The following is a 21997-nucleotide window of genomic DNA, read 5'->3' on the forward strand; positions in this document are numbered from 1 at the left end:
TTGTCTGAAATAATGTGAATCAATGAGACAGTGCCTTTTTTAAATGGTCTCGTCTTCCCGATGTAATGCTAATGGAGGAGATAATGCCTTCTTTATATAAACTCGTCTATCCATTTTGATAAGAAAATTATTTTGAGCTTTTTAGTGGAATGTTTTCACCTGTCATAAGACGAGTTTATACAATCCCATTGAATTCCACCACTTAATTGTATCTTGACAGATACGTATTTCGACCTCAAAAGTAAGGCCGTCTTCAGTGTCTCGTACTTGACTCGACTTAGTCGACACTGAAGACGGCCTTACTTTTGAGGTCGAAATACGTATCTGTCAAGATACAATTAAGTGGTGGAATTCAATGGGATTGTATAAACTCGTCTTATGACAGGTCGTCTATCCAGTATAAAGCGTCTCGAGAGAGAACGTCTGTCCATAATGAGGCAAGAATAGGAGATAATTCGTTCACTATATGAGCGCGCTTGCCGGATATAATAAAGAATTGATATGGAGCAATTATATGTTTCAAAACTGCTGCTATGTTACACTTATCCAAGAAAAAGCCATTTTTAAGAACAATTTAAAAAAAAATGCCAAATGCTATTCTGAGAAAATGAATTTGGCAAAATGTTTTTCTGTTTTTCGATAAAATATTATACATTCAATACATATTGCTTATATATTTTTTCCTTAGTCTGGCCAAACTGATATCAAAATAAGATAGCACATTAATCCTTATTATCACTCTCAATTCATTCATATTTGCATTATTTCGAGCTAACGCCTATTTTTCAAGAAGGGACCACATCTACCATTGCCTTAATTCGTGGAAATGATTTCTTTTAAAGAATGGATTACATCCATATTATCTTATTTCAGGAAGATACGTGTTATTAAAGATAGAATAAAAACAATAATAATCTGGGAAAACACTCCCTGAAGGAGTGACGCATTTACCATTGCATTAGTCCAAGCAAATGCATTATTTTTAAAGAAGGAATCACATTCACCATTGTCTTAGTCCGGCCAAACGCAATATTTTTGTTTAAATGGATTCACATCAACCATTGGCTCAAACTTCTTAAGAAGGTATTTACAAGACGGGAGTTTAATTTCAAAGATAAAAAAATAATTACCAAAAACGTTTTCAATCGGAATTGCCGTTTGCGATTCTGCTTTTAAAAAAACACAGCCGTTGTTCGACTATTATAGATAAAAAAAAAGATATTTTAGTTACTAGATAAAGATTGTCGCTGTCGTCGCTGTCCGGAACATCTTTTGCTGGCGAGGATAGGGGAGCTAACTGTCAAAGAAGGAAAATCCATACGATTTGACAGCTTGGTACCCAACATGTTCCGGACAGCAGAACAAAGGGAACCGAAGCGACAATCTTTATCTAGTAACTAAAATATCTTTTATCAAAAAGCACCTTGAAAATCATACCACCCTGATATTTTTATAATTTAAAAACAAATCTTGGAGGATCAAAAATATCTAATACTACCAAAGGATATTGAGCTGATAAGTATAGCATAGCTACGGTGTACTTTGTAGATTGGACACTAGTGATACTCATGTTTTTCTTTTGAAATGCTTATTCAAATTGCTATCAGAAATCAAGGAAGGTATCCTTGATTTCAATCTAGGATAAAAATCACAAAAGCGAGGATTACTACTCCTGGCCACGCCCATCTTCACCAAAGGATATTGCGCTGGTAATGTTCAATAAGACACACTTGAACGTATTTTTAAAATCTGCTTTTTTGACGGATGCATACAGTCGATTGCGAAGATATGTTTGTAAGAGGTACTATGTTTTCGGGGAATTGTTCCATTCGGGGAAATGTTACATTCGGGGAATCGTTACATTCGGGGAAATTGCATTCGGGGAATTGTTACATTCGGGGAAATTACATTCGGGGAAATTGCATACAGTCGATTGCGAAGATATGTTTGTAAGAGGTACTATGTTTTCGGGGAATTGTTCCATTCGGGGAAATGTTACATTCGGGGAATCGTTACATTCGGGGAAATTGCATTCGGGGAATTGTTACATTCGGGGAAATTACATTCGGGGAAATTGCATTCGGGGAATTGGTTTTCGGGGAATTGTCGTACAATCATATCCGTTATCAGGTCAAAATGGTTTGTCCGAAAATGTAGTTTGACAGAGACGAAAAGGACATTCAGCTGAACTGGAAAACTGAAAAAATCGTTTGACCGAATGATCATTTGACCAAAAATGCCCCTTGGTAGGAATGGCCATTTAGCAGCGCCTGTTCGGCTAAACGACTTTTTGGCCAGAAAAATCTATTCAGCCGAACGACACTTTTCGCAGACAATGCTATTTGTCAAAATGGTTGTTTTGAAGAAAGGAAATCACGGCATCGCTTAAACTTTCACTTCGTGAAAATATAGCTCTTCAGCTTTCATTTCGTGACTATTTGAAAAAAATCTACCGAGGGGTTCCGAACAACTTTTTTTTATCCCTGAAACGGAACTTTTTAGTTGGAAAACCATCGATTATTTACTGCGTCCCCTATTAAATGATTTTCCTGGATTTTTTTTTCTACCAATCATCATATAAAAACTAAGGGGGAATCGATTATTACCAAGTTATAGTCTAAATAACTTGTTTATTGGAGCTCAAGCGTCAAAGAGCATAACGAAGCCGAACACGATAAATTTATATTATCCTCTGAAAACAGCTAAGAAAGGCTTGGATGGAGATTATGCACTGCATCGTAATGCCTCCCTCGGTGCATTAAGGAGGATGTTGAAAAAATCACATAAGAAAGGTATTAAATAGCACTTTAGGTGAATGGGTTTCAATTTTTCATTGATTTACGTTTTATTGGTATGCATCACAGTCAAAAAAAAATCCTGATTAATCACCCTAGCGGTAATAGTGCCTTTCTCGTTCATTATAAAAAATAATATTTTGGCCATAAATTTTGATCCCATAATCCAATCTGACCAATTTTCAATAGAAAACAATTGGAATGTATTCCCCGTCGAATGGAACTTGTTGCAAGCAATTCGGTCAACGCTTAGTTGCAAAAAGTGTATATACAATAACTAGACATGCCCAACAAGCAAAAATATAAATTAAACTCATTGTTTCAATCAATCATGTCCAATCATAAAAACTGCATAAAAACGTTTTTAAAAATAGGTTGGGGGCAACTACAGCGATATTGAATGATTTATCAATAAAATGAGGGTGCCCATAACCGAACCAACAATGGTGCCCACAACCGAATTTCGCAGCCTTTTTGGAATGTGAAGAAAAAAAAAATTCGCGCTAAAATTATGATGTCAATCGACATTGGGCCTCAAAATAGATTAAATTTACTGTGTAAATACGCATTAGAACTTACTTTTTGAATTAAATCACTTCAATTTATGACACTTTGAAAAAGGCCAAAAAAACTTTCGTGTTGTTTTTCTTGTACAAAAAAAATATTTGTTTCTAGTTCAAAGTAGAGATGCCCATCCGGTTTGATATTGAGCACAAAACATCATGCTATTATAGCAAACAAATGATGGTTGTCAGAATGGCAGCACCTTTTATCTGTCAAAAGATACATAGGGGTGCCCATAACCGAACGGTGCCCACAACCGAACCTCCTCCCTATCTTCCTATCTAATAAAAAATCGGCAGGATTTCAAAAATCCTTATGTTTTGAATGTCCGGATTCCAACGTTTTCCGAGCCCATACAATCTATTTGTAAATTCTCATACATCTGGATAAATCTCTACGATTTTTTCTAATTTTCATTTAAATGCAGAAAGTTTAACAAAAGAAAAGTAAATTGATCAGGGAGAGGTTGCATACTAGTGAGTTGCACCATTGCAAAGCGGTAATGTTTGTTAGCCAAATATTGAATTTAATCAAATAAAGGAATATTCATTTATTGCCTTTGATATGAAGAAAGGTGAAAAATAAAATGAAAGACTCAAATTGGGAGGTTTCATTTGGAACTCGTGACTCGTGACTCAGAATTAGGCGAGATGAATTGGCATAAATGTCAGTATCGACTTAAAAATAGAGAGATTACGGAATTTTGTTTAATGGTCATTTGACAAAAAGACCATTACGCCAAACGAGTGGCAATTTTTAACCATATTATCCGTTCAGTAATTGACGTTTGGCAGTATTAATGTCAAGCGACATTTTCGGCCAAATGACAAAATGGCCAAGAAGTTCTTATGGAAAATACAAATAATATCCTGTAGGAATCCAAAGAAATTCCTTAAAAATTTCGAGCAATTTCCCGTCGAATACCGTGGGGGACCGAAATCCGTCCACTTCGTGGGATATCAATAAAATAAAGGGGGTTTGAGGGAATTAATGTATGAATCATTCATCTTATCTTGATCTTATGCTTGACAGAAAGCTTTCTGGCCATTGAAATGGAAAGTAGGCTATGAAATTAAAATAACATAATTAAAAAACAAATCGGAACCCCGCAAACGCGAAGTTTCAGGTGCCATTTTGTTTGCGTGTTGGACACAATTATACCGAAAGTGAGTGTGTTTAAATTGCAAATTGCAATTAATAGATCAAGATCAGCAGCATAAATAAAAAAGGGATCGCTTCTCAAGGTGCGTATTCCGCTATTCACAGTGTTAGTTTGATCAATTGGTCTGCTTTAATTTAAATATTTTGTTAGAAAATAGCTGTACGGATTATGATCCTATGATTCGAAGTCCGTCCATGGTGGACGGATTTCGATTCAGGAGGTGTTGATTTTGTTCGTAATTTTATCATATTTTTCATTACTTTCAACGCAATACAGTGGAGCACACAAAAAATAGAGGCCCTTGTGCAGTTAGATCGATGATGAACGTTTGATTTGAATTTGTATTTTCTAGAGACTTTTACATATACTGAAGTGCTTAAATGTACGGGTTTCGATGCACCACGGTACCAAGGATTTTTTTTGTTGAAATTTACGTTTTGAACAATCTTTCGCAAAATCATTGAAGAACTTTACGTGGAAATTCCGGAGAATTTCTCGTGAAAATTCCATGGAGTCTCCAGCGGATATTTCGAATAATTTTCTGTTTTTACGTTGGCTATGCCAAACTAGCCGTCTTAATTGGGTCCTAAAGCCTTACCTTGTTTATGGTTTCAAACGATAGTGCTTTTAGAAATATTTTAGGCTGAGCAACCCCTTTTACTGAAAATGCAACATTTCAGAACGAATGAATCAACAATCCAAAACATCAGCCCCATATATTAACCGTCAAAAGTTGAAATGAAGTACCCTGCGGTGTTTTGCTAGTGCGCTTGAAACCATTTTATACCACTTTATTCTGCACGTCAAACAAGACCGAAAATGTCGAGGAAGCATTTTCCATCTGCTTTTATATTTAAAATTAAAAACCTATCCTTTTGATTTCTGAGTCGGAAAGAAATCTGACGCGTTCGAGATGATTAGCGTCATCCTATTCTGAAAGAATATCGAATATTTATTCTTCATTTTAGGATCCAATTAATCTAGATAGAGAAAATCAACGTTGAAGCATCCTTTCTATGATTTTCTGTGTAAATTTTGAAGATTACTCAACAGAACTCAACAGGAACTTTCAGCGTATATTCCGAATATTTTCCTGTAGAAATTTGGAACAACTTCCAGTGAAAATTCTGAAGAGATTCGCATGTAAAATCCGACGAATTTTCCGCTGAAATTCAATGTCTTGCAAATATCCCAAATGAACTATTGAGTCGAACGAAACTTTCGGCCAAATTGCATATTCGGCCAATTGAGCTATTCGGTCGACCGATTTTTTCAGCCAAAAGAAATTCTTTCGATTTCAACGGGAAATCCTTTGTAATTTCCACATGTCTCAGTTTTTATGGATTTTTTTTTAAAGTTCAACTAACAAATTGTATGGAAGTTTCAAGAAAATCATTGGTATCTTCACGAAAAATTCTCTGAAGTTTCAACGTGATGTTGTAGGGATCAATCAGGAAATTCTACGGAAATTTTACTGAATCTGCAGAATTTCCATTAAAAATTCTGCGGACTTCTTCAAATTTTAATCGAAAATTATAGATCAACGGCGTGACAAATTTTGAACGTTGCAAAAATATCGGCGGCGGTGGCGTGCCAAAAACTTTAAGCGGCGCACACCTCTACCGGGAAAACTTGTTCATTTGAAGAAGGCATCATCTCCTCTGTTCGCCTTATACCCAGATTGATACCGTTCAAGTGAAAAAAAGACCATCTACTTCATTTCTTAGAATATTCTACTATTTACTATTTAGTACTATTTAGTACTTTTCCGGGCTATAATGGGGTAGCGAATGACAGTTTAAGTTAATTGGAAGAAAAATCAAAACTGTTGGTTAAACAAAATCTTCAATACATTTCTCTAAGTAACTCTAATTTTGGTTATTCTTGGCAAAGATTGTTATTTTGTGATTTATTGATATCTGTTGGTGTTAAACATAATAATGGATTATTTCTTCTTCTTTTATATTGGCATTACATCCCCCACTGGCACATTGCCACCTCGCTGCCTAGTGTTCATTCAGCACTTCCACAGTTATTAACCGCGAGGTTTCTAAGCCAAGTCACCATTTGTGCATTCGTATATCATGAGGCTAACACGATGATACTTTTATGCCCAGGGAAGTCGAGACAATTTCCAAACCGAAGATTACCTAGACCGTCATCGGGAATCGAACCCAGCCTCCCTCAGCATGGTCTTGCTTTATAGCCGCGCATCTTACCGCTAGGCTGAGGGGAGCCTAGATTAGCCTGGGTGGGTTGCTCCCAAAGAGTTACCAGCTAGAAGGTGTTTTATCTCATGAATTTTCCGGCAACGGAATATCATCACTTTTTTGAAATATTAATATTATCAATTAATATTATAAACGCATCTTCTACGCTGATGATATGAAAAATTTTTCCGTCATCAAAAACATTGGAGATTGTCTGGAGCTACAGAATCTGTTGACCTTATTTGAAGAATGGAGCAAGCGTAACCTTCTCAAGCTTTGTGTGGCCAAATGTAGTACAATATTGTATACCAGGAAAAGACAGCCGATTCTATTCAATTATTCTTCGGTCGGACATACTTTGGAACGCCTCAACATAGTTAAAGATCTCGGAGTTTTGTTGGATTCTAAACTATCGTTCCGCCCTCATTACGAAGATGTGATAGCTCGCGCAAATAGACAGCTTGGTTTTATCCTGAGGCTTGCTGATGGGTTTCGTGACCCACTGTGTTTAAAATCCCTCTATTGTGCTCTTGTACGCTCTATACTGGAGTCAGCAGTGCTTGTCTGGTTTCCTTACAACAGAATTTGGATTGACCGTTTTCCCTGGAGAGACGCTACGAATCTTCCACCTTACGAACACCGATGCACACTTTTGGGTATCGAAACACTAGAGACAGAAGGTCAAATATGCTAGTCGTTTTCATCGCAAAGATCCTTACGAATGAGATTGATGCCCCTGCTTTGCTCAACGAATTAAATGTATATGTGCCAGAGCGATCACTAAGACGTCGTCAGTTCTTTCAATTGAGTGAATTCCACTTATAACGGAGCTCAAGCGTTCTAAATTTGAGGATACAAAATGTAATCATCAAATTCTATCCTCAATTTCAAAGCTTCAAATAAGATAGCTAAATCAATTCCCTAAATTCAATAACCAAATCAACTCAGTAAATTAATTTACTCAAACTCGGATGATTAATAAAATCTTTCAATCTCCAAATCCAATACAAATCAAATCAACAAACCCCACCATTCAAACAGTAAAATCCGATCTCTGAATCTAATTATCCGAAAGCTTGAAGACTGATTGCGATTCAATATTCTTAAATCCATTATCAATACCCTCATTATCACCGGTACTTCAATCAAAGTTCAATATTCCAGTCAAAGCTTTTTCGGAGGAATGAATGTAAATAGTTTATACACTATAAGCGAATTTGAAACGAACTCGCCTTTTTCAGTTTGGCAATTCAACGATCTTTCTCGCAATTACTAGACTTCAAAATATAAGATTTACCTTTTAACAGTAGCCGCATCTCCTCGTTCTACCGCCAGGAGATACTTCTTTTCCTCCATCGTCAGCGGTACCGGTAGATTGATATTCATGTTCATAGTCAGCAAAGCATTGGATGGCACTGGCGACGGTGATTCGATCTGAAGGCCCACCTTAATACAAAAAAAAGTAACAATTAGTCTTATTGAGTGAGCAATTACACTGATGACTTACTCCTCCAGGGTCTTTCTTCTCGTTGGCCATGATTGCTATTTCCTATACAGCTTTTATTTTGTGTTCGAAACAATTCGTACTAGTCGAATAAATTGTAATTCAGAAAACACTTTTTACGGATATTATTTCACATTCATAACAAACAATGATGGACGGATAATATGTGCACCGGATGTAGCAGAAGGTGTCGTTAGCACTGGACCTCAGCACATGTGTTCCACGCTGGCCCCTGCTTGAACCACTGAAATGAAACGCAACGAAAAACAACTGATTAGTTCAATTTTCAAGCATCAACTAAATGAATTGGAAAATTTTTCTTTGCTGGAAATGAATTATAGCCCATTGCTTATTTAAGTCGTTCTGCATACTCGTACACATTTTTCTTCAGTACGCGCACGTAAGTGTAAATTAATTTCCCCCGGATCTGGCTTTTGTCTCTGCCATTTCTGAAGTTTGTGGATTTTGTGTTCTGTATCCGGAATGGAAGCTCAAACTTGCGATGGGAAGCCGAACTAGTTTGGCAATCGATTTTTTGCATCGATTGGTGGAGGTGTGTATCGGCACAGTTGTGTCATTTCTTTCCTACTAATTATAATAGAGAAAATACCCTGGCCAACAAACACTTGCATGGCTTGCGCTTCGGTTTTCCTTACCACGAGGGAATGAGTGATTAAATACACGTGACGAAGTGGGCGAAGGTGCAAACATCCAATCTAATAATGGTTCGGCATTCAATTACGGAGAAGCAGTAAATGGGGAAAATTGTGATAGTTTAGTGCAACAATTTCCCACAATTAGTTACGATTGTTAAAGTAATAAATAGACAGCACTAACGGTAAAGAACGGCAATTGGTTCAACCAAATATTTTTCAAGTAATGGTACCGTTTTAACCTTTGCATCCCCAACCTGTTTTGCGTAACAAAATTTGAATGATGTTTTTGCTCTAACTGATTCAAATTTTGACCGATTTGTCTGACATTAACCCGAAATTATTGTAGTTTTAGAGGATCGATCGATTGGATATGTCGGTTCAACGGTTCTGGACTTATAAGTCTGCTGGGTGACCATTTAGGACATTTTTGACTATTTGCTTTTTATTCGTACTAACATCGTCTTTTCATAGCCGTATCCTGGATAAAACTTATTTGTGATCACTTGTCATAAGACGAGTTTGTACAATCCCATTGAATTCCTCCACTTAATTGTACCTTGACAGATACGTATTTCAACCTCAACAGTAAGGCCGTCTTCAGTGTCTCGTACTTGACTCGAAAAAAAAGTCGCAAACGTGACCTTTAAGTGGTCTTGTTGTGTAGGGGTTATCACGCCTATCTAGAGAGTAGGAGGTTGAGGGTTCGAGTCCCTTCAAGACACGTGGATTCTTTTTCGAAAATTTCATATCAATTTGTCCATTTCGAAACATGTGCTGTGCACATGTACAGCCAAGATATTTAACAAAAAATGGTTTTCGTACGGCCGAGTTGTCGAATAATATGCAATTAATTGTAATCAAGTTTCGGTCTTCCACCGTCATTAGTCGTCTGAGTACACGCGACCGCTTACGTAAGGCAATCAAACTCATTAAATGCTTTAGCCAAGCAAGCCTTTGGCACAGCAGAGTGCGATTGATTCGCATTCTATACCAGCCCGCCCAGCCCGTTGTTGGGGGCATGGAGTGCGATCCTCTCGTTTAATAAACAATGTGCACTCGCTTGACTGTGGATATACAACAGTAAAGCACATGTGGAGATTGGACAAATCAAGCATCCGAAAGATATTCAATTTGCAAAAAAGAGAGCTAACCGCGGTAGAGATTGGTACTCGGATTCTGATGGCTTTTCCGCAAACGTGACCTTTAAGTGGTCTTGTTGTGTAGGGGTTATCACGCCTATCTAGAGAGTAGGAGGTTGAGGGTTCGAGTCCCTCCAAGACACGTGGATTCTTTTTCGCGAATTTCATATCAATTTGTCCATTTCGAAACATGTGCTGTACATATGCACAGCCAAGATATTTAACAAAATAATCTGGCTGGCACTCCGGCAGACGGCTGGCAGGGGTAGTTGTCGAGTTAACCGAATTAGAAAAAGCCTATTTATGACCAGATGGCATACAAGGAAGCACAGGTGATTAAAGTCTCCAAGCAAGAGAAGTGCATCCACCAGGTCAGCCAATGAAGATGCTTGTTATTGTTGTTGAATTATGGGACTATCCATATACAGATGCGCTCGACTTGTGGTTAGTGAGTTGACAGCTTCAATTGAAGTTAATCGACCGACTGCGATTTGACAAGAAGCAGCGCGTTGGAAACTGTCGGGAAAGTTTTTTTTTAATCTTTATTAATGTGTTTTTTGTATTTCTCGTATACTAAGTATACGTAAAGGCTATATGTTTGTTTGGTTCCAAAACCAAACTTTTTATAGGACGCCCGGAGACCCGACGAATTGAGGCGATGTCTGTGTGTGTATGTGTGTTTCTTTTTTTACAAGTGTTGAAGGCCATAAAAAATCTGCGCGACAGACACCTGAGCATCCACACTATGCTCGCAGGCGAACAGGGCTGGGCTCATCCGAAGGCTTTGCTGTGCTCTTGCACTTCTTCTAAAAATCCGGCCCCTAGCTAAGGCTAGTTCGCCGACCAGCTTGCTGAGATCCACTGCTACGTTGTCTCGATCCCTCGGCGGCCGTGCCACAAACTTCCTCACTCGAATCCTCCTGACTTCCCTCGGCGTCTAAGGTGGTCCACCAGTTCCGGTGAAAGAAACGCACTGATGGTGCCCCGACTACCGGCGGCTATCGCAGGGGACGCTTTCGCGCATTGCGTCAACTTTGTCTTCGGGTTGCAGAGGTGGTCCGACAGTTCCGGCGGTGGATGAAGTCCGCACTGGCGGTCACGGTGCGCCGGTAGACCGTTATTATAAAATAAAAATGTCCATCAAAACCAAGTACAGGGCTCGATTTATGTGGTAATTTTGCACCTCTGGACCAATTTTTAAAAAAAAATCCCTAGACGGAATCTCGAGAAATCTTGATTTGAAGTTTTTTATTAAGAAATTCGAAAGAATCTATATTTTAATTCTATAATATCCTCAAAATACCTTCAAAGCCGTCCGCCGTGGCTCAAGTTGTTTTCAAACAGTTTGGATTCGCTGCCTTTATTACAATTACGGAAGTACGGAAGAAATTGGTGAAAAAAAACCAACGGCTTAAAGATATGTTTAAAGTAGTGTAGTTGTTTAACATTATATAACAGGTTAGATCTTCGTCAAATGCGATTGAATTGACGGAGCTTTATCAAATTCTGAGATTGCCCCGCAAAAGGATCACCGGGCTAGTAATGAGTAAGGTAAGGAAAAGCTCTTTAGGGAAGATCCATTAATTACGTAACGCAAAAATTGGGAATTTTCAACCCCCCTCCCCCCTATGTCTCACTTTTTGTATGAAGCGTCTGAACTTTTTGTATGAGTTGTCACACTTCACTGGACCCCCCTCCCCCTCTAAGCGTTACGTAATTTGTGGACGTTCCCTTATCAGAATAGTACGATTTTCAAATGAACTTTTGCTTATCTCTGCCACTACACATCTAGTTCGGAATTGTAATTTTCAAGTTGTTCGAGAACCGCCATGTTGAGTAAATTTGTGGTTGAACCAAGTATAGGCATCAACAAATTGCATAGAGCTCATTAGAATCCCGATCTTTCGGATTACGTCACGGTAAGTTACTCTGCTTAAACATCAAAATTTTCTAATTAATATTTCAATCATCAGGTTCTGAATGATTTCAAAAACGTGCACACAGATACAGCTCTTTGAAACTCGAGCATGGTTTTGAGGAAGCAATTGATGGCTTTGCTGGAAAAGCCGCAGCTTCCATTGACGTCAAAGTATCATATCTTGAATCATCATTTTTCAGAGTTCTGTATAGGTACCGGAAGAGGTTTTGGCTTACATATCAAACATGCTTTTTCTAGTCCGTTCATTATAACTTTGACAAGATTTGGCAGCAAAGATCGGGTAATAAATGCTGTGATCGAGTATCATACTGGAAGGGTACGATGGGCAGGGCATATTTCAAGAATGCCGGACAGCAACCCTGCAAAGCTAATGGTTACTTCCGACCCGGCAGGTACAAGAAGAATTGAAGTGATGTCCGTATCTAGGTGGATTAATCAGGGTTTTTGGTGATATTTTTGGATTCTTATATGGATTCTTTTGAAATTTCTTAGCTTTAAACTTCAAATCAAGATTTCTCGAGATTCCTCCTAGGGATTTTTTTTAATTGGTCCAGGGATGCAGAATGACCACAAGAATCGAGCCCTGTACTTGGTTTTGATGGACATTTTTATTTTATAATAACGGTCTACCGGCGCACCGTGGGTGCGGTTGGCAGAAGACTTCCGGTTCGCTGGCGCCCCGACGACTCCAGACCAAACACTGGATTTCCTTCCAAACCGACACTTACTTGCTGGTCCCTTCTCCATCGACACTGCAGCTCTGACAGTATTGGCGTCACGACTCTGCTTACCGCATTCCACGTACCTTCATCGCTCCCTGTTCACCCACGTCGACACATTGGGTATGAGCCGATGGGTCCACCTTCCATTATCCGCATAGTCCTACTCTTTCTGCCACTTCACCATAGAGTCCAGTCTCACCGCCTTCCTCACATTTTTGGTATCCCTCCGTTGGTAGCACTCGATATCCTCTGCTAGGGTTATGCAGACTGGAATCATCCCTGCGATAACGCAAACTGCCTCCGACGAAATAGTTCGGTAGGCACTCGCGACTCGATTGTGCACAAAAACTTCAGTTCACTTTTTTGGCACTTACTCTAAACCGATTTATTCGCAACAGACTGCATTCGACTAGGAATCCTCTTCCATTGCTTTCTATTATAAATTGGTCGGATCGAACTATGGGCTCAAAAATTATGGCCAAAATACGTTTTCAACAACAACAACAAGTCTAGCTAGGGGGGTCCCGTAGCGTAGTTGGCTACACGTTCGCCTCATAAGCGAATGGTCATGGGTTCGATTCCCAGCCCCTCCACCAAACCCTTGTCAGTCGCCAGAAGCGCAGTCCGTACGGTGGCGTTTTGGGGAATGTGCCTCACCGACACGGCTGCCTGATGACGACTGACTGAACTGTTCTTCTCGGAGGCATTCCTCCAACGTTCTTCGATTAATGGCAACCGAACAAAGCAACGATCACTGGATTCACCACATGGACAAATGAACACAATGGACTCACGATGATATGGACTGGCAACGACAACAATTACGAATTATGGACATCTAAAAATAGATTCTGTGTGGATTCTGTACAGCAGAGTACCACAGTAGATCACGGCACAGTAGCGGTTAAGAACACAGAGTGCCTGCCAAATAAATACACGAATAAAAAAAAAACAAGTCTAGCTTACTTTTTTACACTTACTCTTAACTGATTTACTCGCAACAAGTTGCATTCGATGAGGAATCCTATCTCATTGTTTCCTATTGAAAATTGTCCAGATCGAAGTTATGGCCAAAATATTTGTTTTATAAAATTGTACCGAAATCTAACTTACTTTTTGGGCACTTATCATTAACCGATCTGCTCGCAACAAGTTGCATTCGACGCGGAATCCTGTCTTATTGCTTCTTATTGAAAATTGACCGGATTGGACTATGGGCTCCGTTATGGCCAAAATATATTTTCTAAAGACAAAAACGAGTGCAAAAGTCTAGATCACTTTTTTGCCACTTATCCTTAACCGATTTGCTAGCAACAAGCTGCATTCGGCTGGGATTCATGTCTTATTGCGTTCTGTTGAAAACTGGGGTGATAGGATTTGCTATGGCTAAAATACATTTTTTACGCAGAAAAGGCGTGAAAAGTCTCGAAAATTTTTCAAGCTGTTTCCATTAATTCATTAACCCTGCCAATCGGCAACAATTGCGTTCGACGGGGAATCCTGTCCCATTGTGTTCCATTAAAAATTGGGCTGATCGGACTCTGGACTTTGGCCAATATACAATTTGCATTTGCAAAAAAACGAACTTTTTATAGGAGGCCAGGAGACACATTTTTTTGCCGAAATATGAATTTAAAAAATTGTTAGGACTCTTAGTCTTAACCTATTTACTCACAATATCACATTCCATCCAGAAGAGGAGGAAAAACTTCGACGTTCATAGAAGTGAGCGTTTTTTTGTTACGTTTATTTTTCTTAAATTTTTCGAATTTTTTTATTAATCATAACTCTTTCAAATCGATTTCCGTGGACATAATTAAAGCTATGAAATATTCAGTACATTCAAAGTTAATTGCCTATATGCCGAGTATTAAGCCACCCGGAGAAAATTAATTACTATGTCTGAAACTTGATTATGCATATGTACAACATGTGATAGATTTAGTTCGGAAAAGGTATTGGAGGGTAACCGCCCCTTCGGTGGGCTTTGATCCCACACCCCAGTTAGCATGACAGGTGCTTTCCCTACTAAGCTACGAAGGAACTCCGTCGTCCACCGCAGTATGAAATATTGTTCCAACAGCTAGTCACTGCAAATTTAAAAAAATCACAAAATCGCTAGCTCGGATTATGGTATTTTAAAACCCTTTTTAAGGCTATTTCATTGTCGACTTTCTAGAAACAAATTAGTATGTGAGTTAGGAGATGACGAGTTCTGCTTTAATCAGAGCAATTTAAAGTATGAGGTCACCCAGTTTCCGGCGTAGCCCACTTCTATCTACCAATTGCTTCTCATACGCTAGGTGGATTAATCTTGTTTTTAATTCAGTATTAAGTTCAACACAATGTCGGGCAAGTGAGGTCACTTCGGCCAAACAACCTTTTCGATTGTAGAACCCTGCTAAATGACATGTATTGCAAAGCTATGTTTGGTCAGATAACTATTTCGGCTAGAAGTAATTTTCGACCAAACGACATTTTCGGCCGAAAGATCTGTTCCGGAAAACCTTTCTTTCGGCCAAATAACTTGTTTGGCTAAAGGGTTTCTTCAGCCAAGCCTCTTATTTGGCTGAAGAAAATATTCAATCAACTAGTTTTTAGCCCAATAACCGTTTTGGTAAGATGTTCAATTCAATTCGGAATGACTTTCGCCCTAACGTGTTATTCGGTCAAAATGCTTTTGGTTAAATGACTTTCAGTCAAACAATCCTTCCTCCTTATGTATTTTGTAAAAAAAAAACATTGGAGATTTATATGGATTGAACATATCCACATATATGTACCCAAACTTGATCATGACCAAACAAGGATCAAAGTTAGTGCTGAGGCAAACGTAGGATTGTTTTTTCAACCAATTTTATTTGCTAATTATGTATCTAATACATGCATTCATCTCTTAAACCAGGTGTTCCGTGGTTTCTTAACACTATCATTATTATTTGCTATGATAGATTTTTGGTTTTAATTAATACATTTCAATTACCTGTGGCAGACTTTTGGTTGAATTGGACCATGTAGGAATTACAATGTTTTAAACTTAAACTAACCTCAACCTAATTTATACTAAGAGTTCACGTTGAAATAGAAGATTGCTACGGTTTTTATCTAAAATTGAAAATTATATTATTGGCAGAATCAGAAGCCCTTAATATTTAGCTTCGCTACACCAATTAATTTGAACCCTATTCACAGTGACAATTTGTCTGCTAGAATGTTTTAAATAAGAAGCTCTCGGCTTATGCGGGAAAATTAGTTTTTGAAGCATTCGGGGAAATTTTCCTTTTTTCAAATATTATGGAAAAAATATCCAAACTTTTTTGCAATCTACTATAAATGACACGAAGACTTCACCCTTTGCCTTGGGGAACACAAGCTCTTACAGGTAATCTATCAGATTTCGAAACCGGATAGTTTACATGCAGCGAACGGTCTGAAAATAATTTTGAATTAGTTAAATAATGTACAGAGGAAAATTTAAATTCATCAAATTTACAATCAAACCTTCATGCACTGTCAAAACCACTGTCAAAACCATTAGCTATATTTAAGAAAAGGAACTCCAGTCGAATATCCTTCAGATTTGTTGAGTCGAATTAAATTCGTGATTCTTAATAACTGATGAGTGGTTGAGAATGCCCATGGCGAAAACCAAATTTCTCATCAGCAAATATAGAATTGTCATTAATATAATTCTATTTAAAATAATCTTTTCAAAGAGTTTGCTTATAGAAGAAAGAAAACTGATTGGGCGATAACTCGAAGCCTCTGTTGGATTTATGTTCGGCTTCAAAATTGAAACAACGTTGGCGTTTTTCCATTTATCTGGGAAGTATGCCAATTGAAAACATTTGTTAAATAAATTAGCCAAAAAGGATAAAGAGCTTTCGGGAAGTCTTTTTAGTATGTTGAAAATACCATCCGCAACCGCAACTTTCAATTTTTTTTAATTTCCTAGTAATAGACCTCACTTCATCCAAATTAGTTTCCAGCGAAGAGTCAAAAACATTCTTTTGATTAATAATGTCTTCGTACCTTCGTGTGATCTGCGGTTTTTTTTAAAGAATTTTCGTTAATTTCCAAAAGGGTTTAGAACTGGAATCCATCTTTGAGACATTATTCTGAAAGTTGGCATTTCTAAGAATATTAAAAAAAAAATTAAAATGTTTTCTGTTTCGAAACTCTACTGCATTCATGACTTTCTGGGTTGTCATAAGACTGCCATTAGAGCTGTGCGTGGCCGACGATTTACCGCACCGCTGGTGAATTTTGTTCTCACCGTTGAATTTAAGTGCCATAGCCCCAGGTGGTTTTGGGAGTTCATCCTCCCCCCATAATTTGTTCGAAGAAAAACTCCGTTCAAACCTTTATACATTTAAAAAAAAATCGGCTTTTTATTTGGCTGCGCCACTGAAAAGAACATGTACACTCAAACCTCTTTTTATTTCACTTTGTTGGGAGGATGCAAAAATAATTTTTGTTCAGATTACTTGTTTTCCATTTAATTGATCTTGGAAATCAAAAATAGCGGTGCCAACCAATTCTCGATCGTGTAACCTTCGGATCTGCAACCGGGTGCTAAACAACCGTATCTCACTATAGTGTACATTGGATTGGAGTGGTTTTGATTTTTATTTGCTTAATAAAATGAGTAATTTAACTGCTTGAAACTTCTATATGCCATGCCATTTGATCTTAAATGGTTACAATAGCATTACGATTCACACTGACATAGGATTTTTTTTTTTTTTGTTGGGGCGTAGAACCACTGCGTCCATTGAGTTGAACTTTTGTGGTATACCCCTGATTACTCTTAACTATCTATTCGCATCTTGTAGGTTGATCACCATTTGTCAAGTAAACAACCTAAGACGCGTCTTTTCCCAGTCCGGTATAATTGAGTTAATAAAACCCACTACCTTTCCAGGATTTGCAGTCCAAATATCTCCTGGTTGCATAAAGCCACTATTTAGAAATTTAGATCTACCCTTGTACAATGCATCGCAACTGCAAAGCAGATGTTCCGAGGTTTCACGTTCCATGTTACAGAAACGACAGATATCACTCTGAATCTGGCCAATATTTTTCAAGTGATATCTGCTCAGGCAGTGTCCGGTTATTAGGCCAGTGAAGGTGCAAAGAGCTCTTTGCTGAGCTCCAAGAGCTTTTCAGTTACTTTAACATTGGGAACTATAAATCTCTTTGATTGAGCACACTTTTCGGCAACCAACCAGTTGGTCACCAACCTTTGTGCTTCCCAGGATTTCAATTCCTATTTTATAGTACAGTATGATATACCGCAGAAAGGTTCTGGGCCAATAAACTGTGTGTTTGAACCTCGTTTTGCAAGCTCGTCTGCCTTTTCATTACCTTCAATGCCACAGTGTCCTGGAACCCAGTACAGATTTACGGAGTTCTCTTGGCACACTTTTCGCAATGAAAGAATGCAGTCCCAGACAAGTTTTGATGTACATTTAAAGCTACTCAATGCTTTGAGTGCCGCTTGACTATCTGTGAAGATACAAATATTTGCATATCTATATTTCTTCTCTACACAGATATTAGCACATTTCATTATAGCAAAAATCTCCGCTTGGAACACCGTTGGATAGTTTCCCATTGCCACTGAGATCGATATCTCAGGGCCGAAGATTGAGCCATCTGTGTAGAATTTTATGAAACCGTCCCGAACAGTGGGACCTCCGACTTCCCAGTCCATACGTGATGGCTCACGTATGTAATAAGGAATGTCATAGTTCTCCACAGGTTTCATCCAGTCTCCACTCATATTCATCACTGGCCCATATTGAAAATTTTGTGAGATACTCAAGTGGCCCACTAAATCGCCTGGCTTGAATAACTTCAATCGTTTAAGTTTTTGCATATTCTTTTCCGCTTCTAACTGCACGAATTCATACAATGGTAGCAGATTTAGAATTGCATCTAACGATTTTGAAGGAGTGCTACGCATCGCTCCCGTTATAGCAATGGACACTAACCTTTGCAGTTTTGTCAGCTTCTTCTGTGCAGTAGCCTCTTTTGTTTTTGGCCACCATACAAGAGCAGCATATGTCAGTTTTGGACGAATAATGGAAGTATAAATCCACTTTATCATTTTTGGTCTTAAGCTCTATTTTCTTCCAAATGTTTTAGACCATATCCAGAAGGCACTAGTTGCCTTTCCGATCGCACACTCAATATGAGCAGAATCCAGAATGACTCCCAGGTATTTGACCTGTTCACTAAGCTGAATTTCTAGTCCTCCAAGCTTTAGAGCTTTTAGATCAAGTTTCCTTTTCCTAGTGAATGGTACAATTACAATTTTTGACGGATTAATGCTAAGGCCTTCCTGAATACACCACGATTGGGTAAAATTTAGAGCCCATTGCATTCTTTCAGAAATGATATTGTCGAATTTCCCCCTCACTATGATGACAATATCGTCAGCAAAGCCTACAACCTCGAAACCTTTTTCTTCTAAGCTTCCTAGAAGATCGTCTACAACTAAGGACCACATTAGTGGTGAGAGGACCCCTCCTTGAGGGCAACCTTTTGTTGCCCATACTGTAAGAGACGAACTTCCCAGCTCTGAAGAGATTTCTCTTTTTGCAAGCATGGTGTGAATCCATTTGATAATGTTCGTGTCGAAGTTTCTTTTCTTCATGGCACGATCCATTGACGAATAAGAAGCGTTATCGAAAGCTCCTTCAATGTCCAAGAAAGAACAAAGTGCTATTTCTTTTACCGAAAGCGCTTTTTCCACCTTAGATACCACTGTATGAAGTGCCGTAATAGTTGACCTACCGGAAGCAAACTGGAACTTAGACAGTGGATGTTTAATCATGTAATTTGAGTTGATATAATCACTCAACACCTTTTCCATAGTTTTCAACAGAACTGATGAAAGACTAATGGGCCTGAATGATTTAGGATGCGTCTTATCTCGCTTTCCTACTTTTGGTATGAAAATAACTTTTACTTTCCTCCATGAAGATGGAATATAATTGAGTCTTAGACTTGCCTTGAAAATCTCAATTAACGGCGGAATCAGCACTGATTCTCCGTTTTGAAGCATTGCTGGAATTATTCCGTCCGGTCCGGCAGATTTATAAGGCTAAGATAATAAGATCTCACTGCATTCTCTACCCTGACTTTCGTAAAGATATCGTCAGCCAAGGCTTGTGCAACATTTTTCCCATCATCAGACATTTTAGTTGTTCTTGCTGAACATCTTTGACTTTCAAACGAACCACTTGTTGTTGGGTCTACATACATAATCGATCCAGGAAAATGGGTTTCCATAATCAACTTTAATGTTTCACCAGAAGTTTGTGTGGAAAATCCATCATTTTTTTCAGATTCCCTAGTTTATTAGTATGATCTTTTGCAAGTGCCCTCTGAAGTCTCGCGACTTCTGGAGTATTGCTAATATTTTCACACGTTTGAACCCACGATCTTCTTTTGGACTTTCTTATTTCGTTATTGTACTCAGTAAGTGCACTCCTATACGGAGTCCGATTCGAGGTAGGATACAGCGAACAATATAAGTTCATACGTGTTTTAATTGATATCGTATATGATGCAATCAATACAACTTCGTTGAAAAGAAATCCGATAGAGTGTCATATGCAATGCGATGTTGATTTTCGACAGACGCAAATACGATTTGGTTTGCAGTTCGAAGTACGATATGTGCTTTGATTGGGTCAACCAAAATTGTGTGCGGTAAAACGTCGGATTCCACTATACTTATTTTTATAAAACTATCCAGGTCACTACTTTCCATTTGAATAGAATTATAGGGACAGGACATATTCAACGGGTGAACGAATATTTTTAACACTTGAAACTATTTCGTACACGTGGCCGAACATTCAAAATAAATTAGCACTATAAGGCCTTCGAATAAATTCTGTGAACACCATTATCTGTATGTTTAGGCCATTTGATATTCGCTGTTGTCTTCAGAAAAAAGTATCTTCTCATATTTCCAGATGCATAATTCTTTGTTTGCAAGATTTTCCACTTCACAAAAATATGGGGTAATAAATAAAATAACCTCTTTTGAAAAAAATAGATTAGTGGGCTAAAATTTCACTGAAAATAGTTTGAAACCAATATTGATATGCAATTTCATTGGGTACTTTTCATGTGCAAAGAACCGAGAAACGTTGATATAATTAATCTTCGAATTGTTCACATTTAAACACTTTCAATTCAATTATATTGTAAGATGAACGGATTTCACGACGGTCGATGCGGAATTGTAGACAATCACCTTCCAATATCTGATGCTTGGGATGCAGACAGCCAAAACTGAGGATGATGATGGGAACAGATCACTAGCACATCAGCCGGACCGATACCGAATCGAACCGATAGGGAAGAACTGATCGCGCACTTTGACTGACAACAGCCATCAAAAATGTTGACCACAGTCGTCCAGCATTTTATAGATTCCCCCCAATGGTGCTAATCCAATTAGGCTCAGTAGCTATATACCAGTGCAGCTGTTTATCGATTGGAGTGCCGTTCATTGGTCTGAACAGGCGCCTGACCTGTCACACCGGACGTCACGTTGCTGGTGCCACGGTATTTGCGTCGGAAAATGTTATGCAGAAGTACGGTATGGGACAAATCGTTTGGGATTGCTGTGGTTTCCCCGACAGGTTGCCCATTAGTAAGCATATGCGGTATTTCGAAAAATTTCGTTTCAGGTGGTTCGAAACGAAATTCCGCGGAATTTCGCGGAATTTTAGGATGGCGAAATCGCATTTCTTGATTTCGTTTCGTCTCGTAAAATTACAAAAATTTCGCTAGAAAAAACTTGCTTCTAACGAAATTTAACGGAATTCCGCGGAATTTCGAAACAAATTTAAACTTAAACCATTCTTTATATTATCAAAAATTTTGGCAGCGCCGCTGAACAAAATCGTTGTTTTCAAAACTTTTGGTTACCGTGCAAACTCAAACTTCGGACGCCTATTTACGCTGCACTTTCTGATATACAATCATCCTGTTTACCCACATTTTAAATCACACCGTTTAAATTACCATTGCAATCACTAAGTATAGTATTAATCTTTGAATTGCGTATTTAATATATACAAAATATTGCTAAGAATGTTTGCAATTTTTAAAGATGTCCGGCTTCTCTTTGATTCAAACCTCGGACATCGGCGGGGTTGGATTCATATTTCGGACACGAAGATTCAAACTTCGGACACCTGATTACACAGTACCGAGAAGAATAATTAAAAACAATTCTCACTGCACAGCTCAGACTGTCTATTAATCATTTCGTCGTAT

At 38.3% G+C, this 21997-nt stretch overlaps 1 protein-coding gene across 1 annotated transcript in view; it reads right to left on the minus strand.

Moving 5' to 3' along the window:
* Window positions 1–21104, minus strand: part of LOC134227417 (transient-receptor-potential-like protein) — a 38567-nt gene extending 17463 nt beyond the window's left edge. Inside the window, exons 1-3 of the mRNA XM_062708901.1 lie at window positions 20967–21104; window positions 8239–8479; window positions 8029–8177 (exon numbers count right to left, since the gene is read on the minus strand). Of these exons, the coding sequence (XP_062564885.1) occupies window positions 8029–8177; window positions 8239–8268 (179 nt within the window). The 5' untranslated portion in view covers window positions 8269–8479; window positions 20967–21104. The remainder of the gene's footprint in view (window positions 1–8028; window positions 8178–8238; window positions 8480–20966) is intronic.
* Between the last annotated feature and the right edge of the window lie 893 nt (window positions 21105–21997).

Source organism: Armigeres subalbatus, chromosome 3 (assembly GCF_024139115.2).
Source record: "Armigeres subalbatus isolate Guangzhou_Male chromosome 3, GZ_Asu_2, whole genome shotgun sequence".
NCBI classification, from domain to species: domain Eukaryota; kingdom Metazoa; phylum Arthropoda; class Insecta; order Diptera; family Culicidae; genus Armigeres; species Armigeres subalbatus.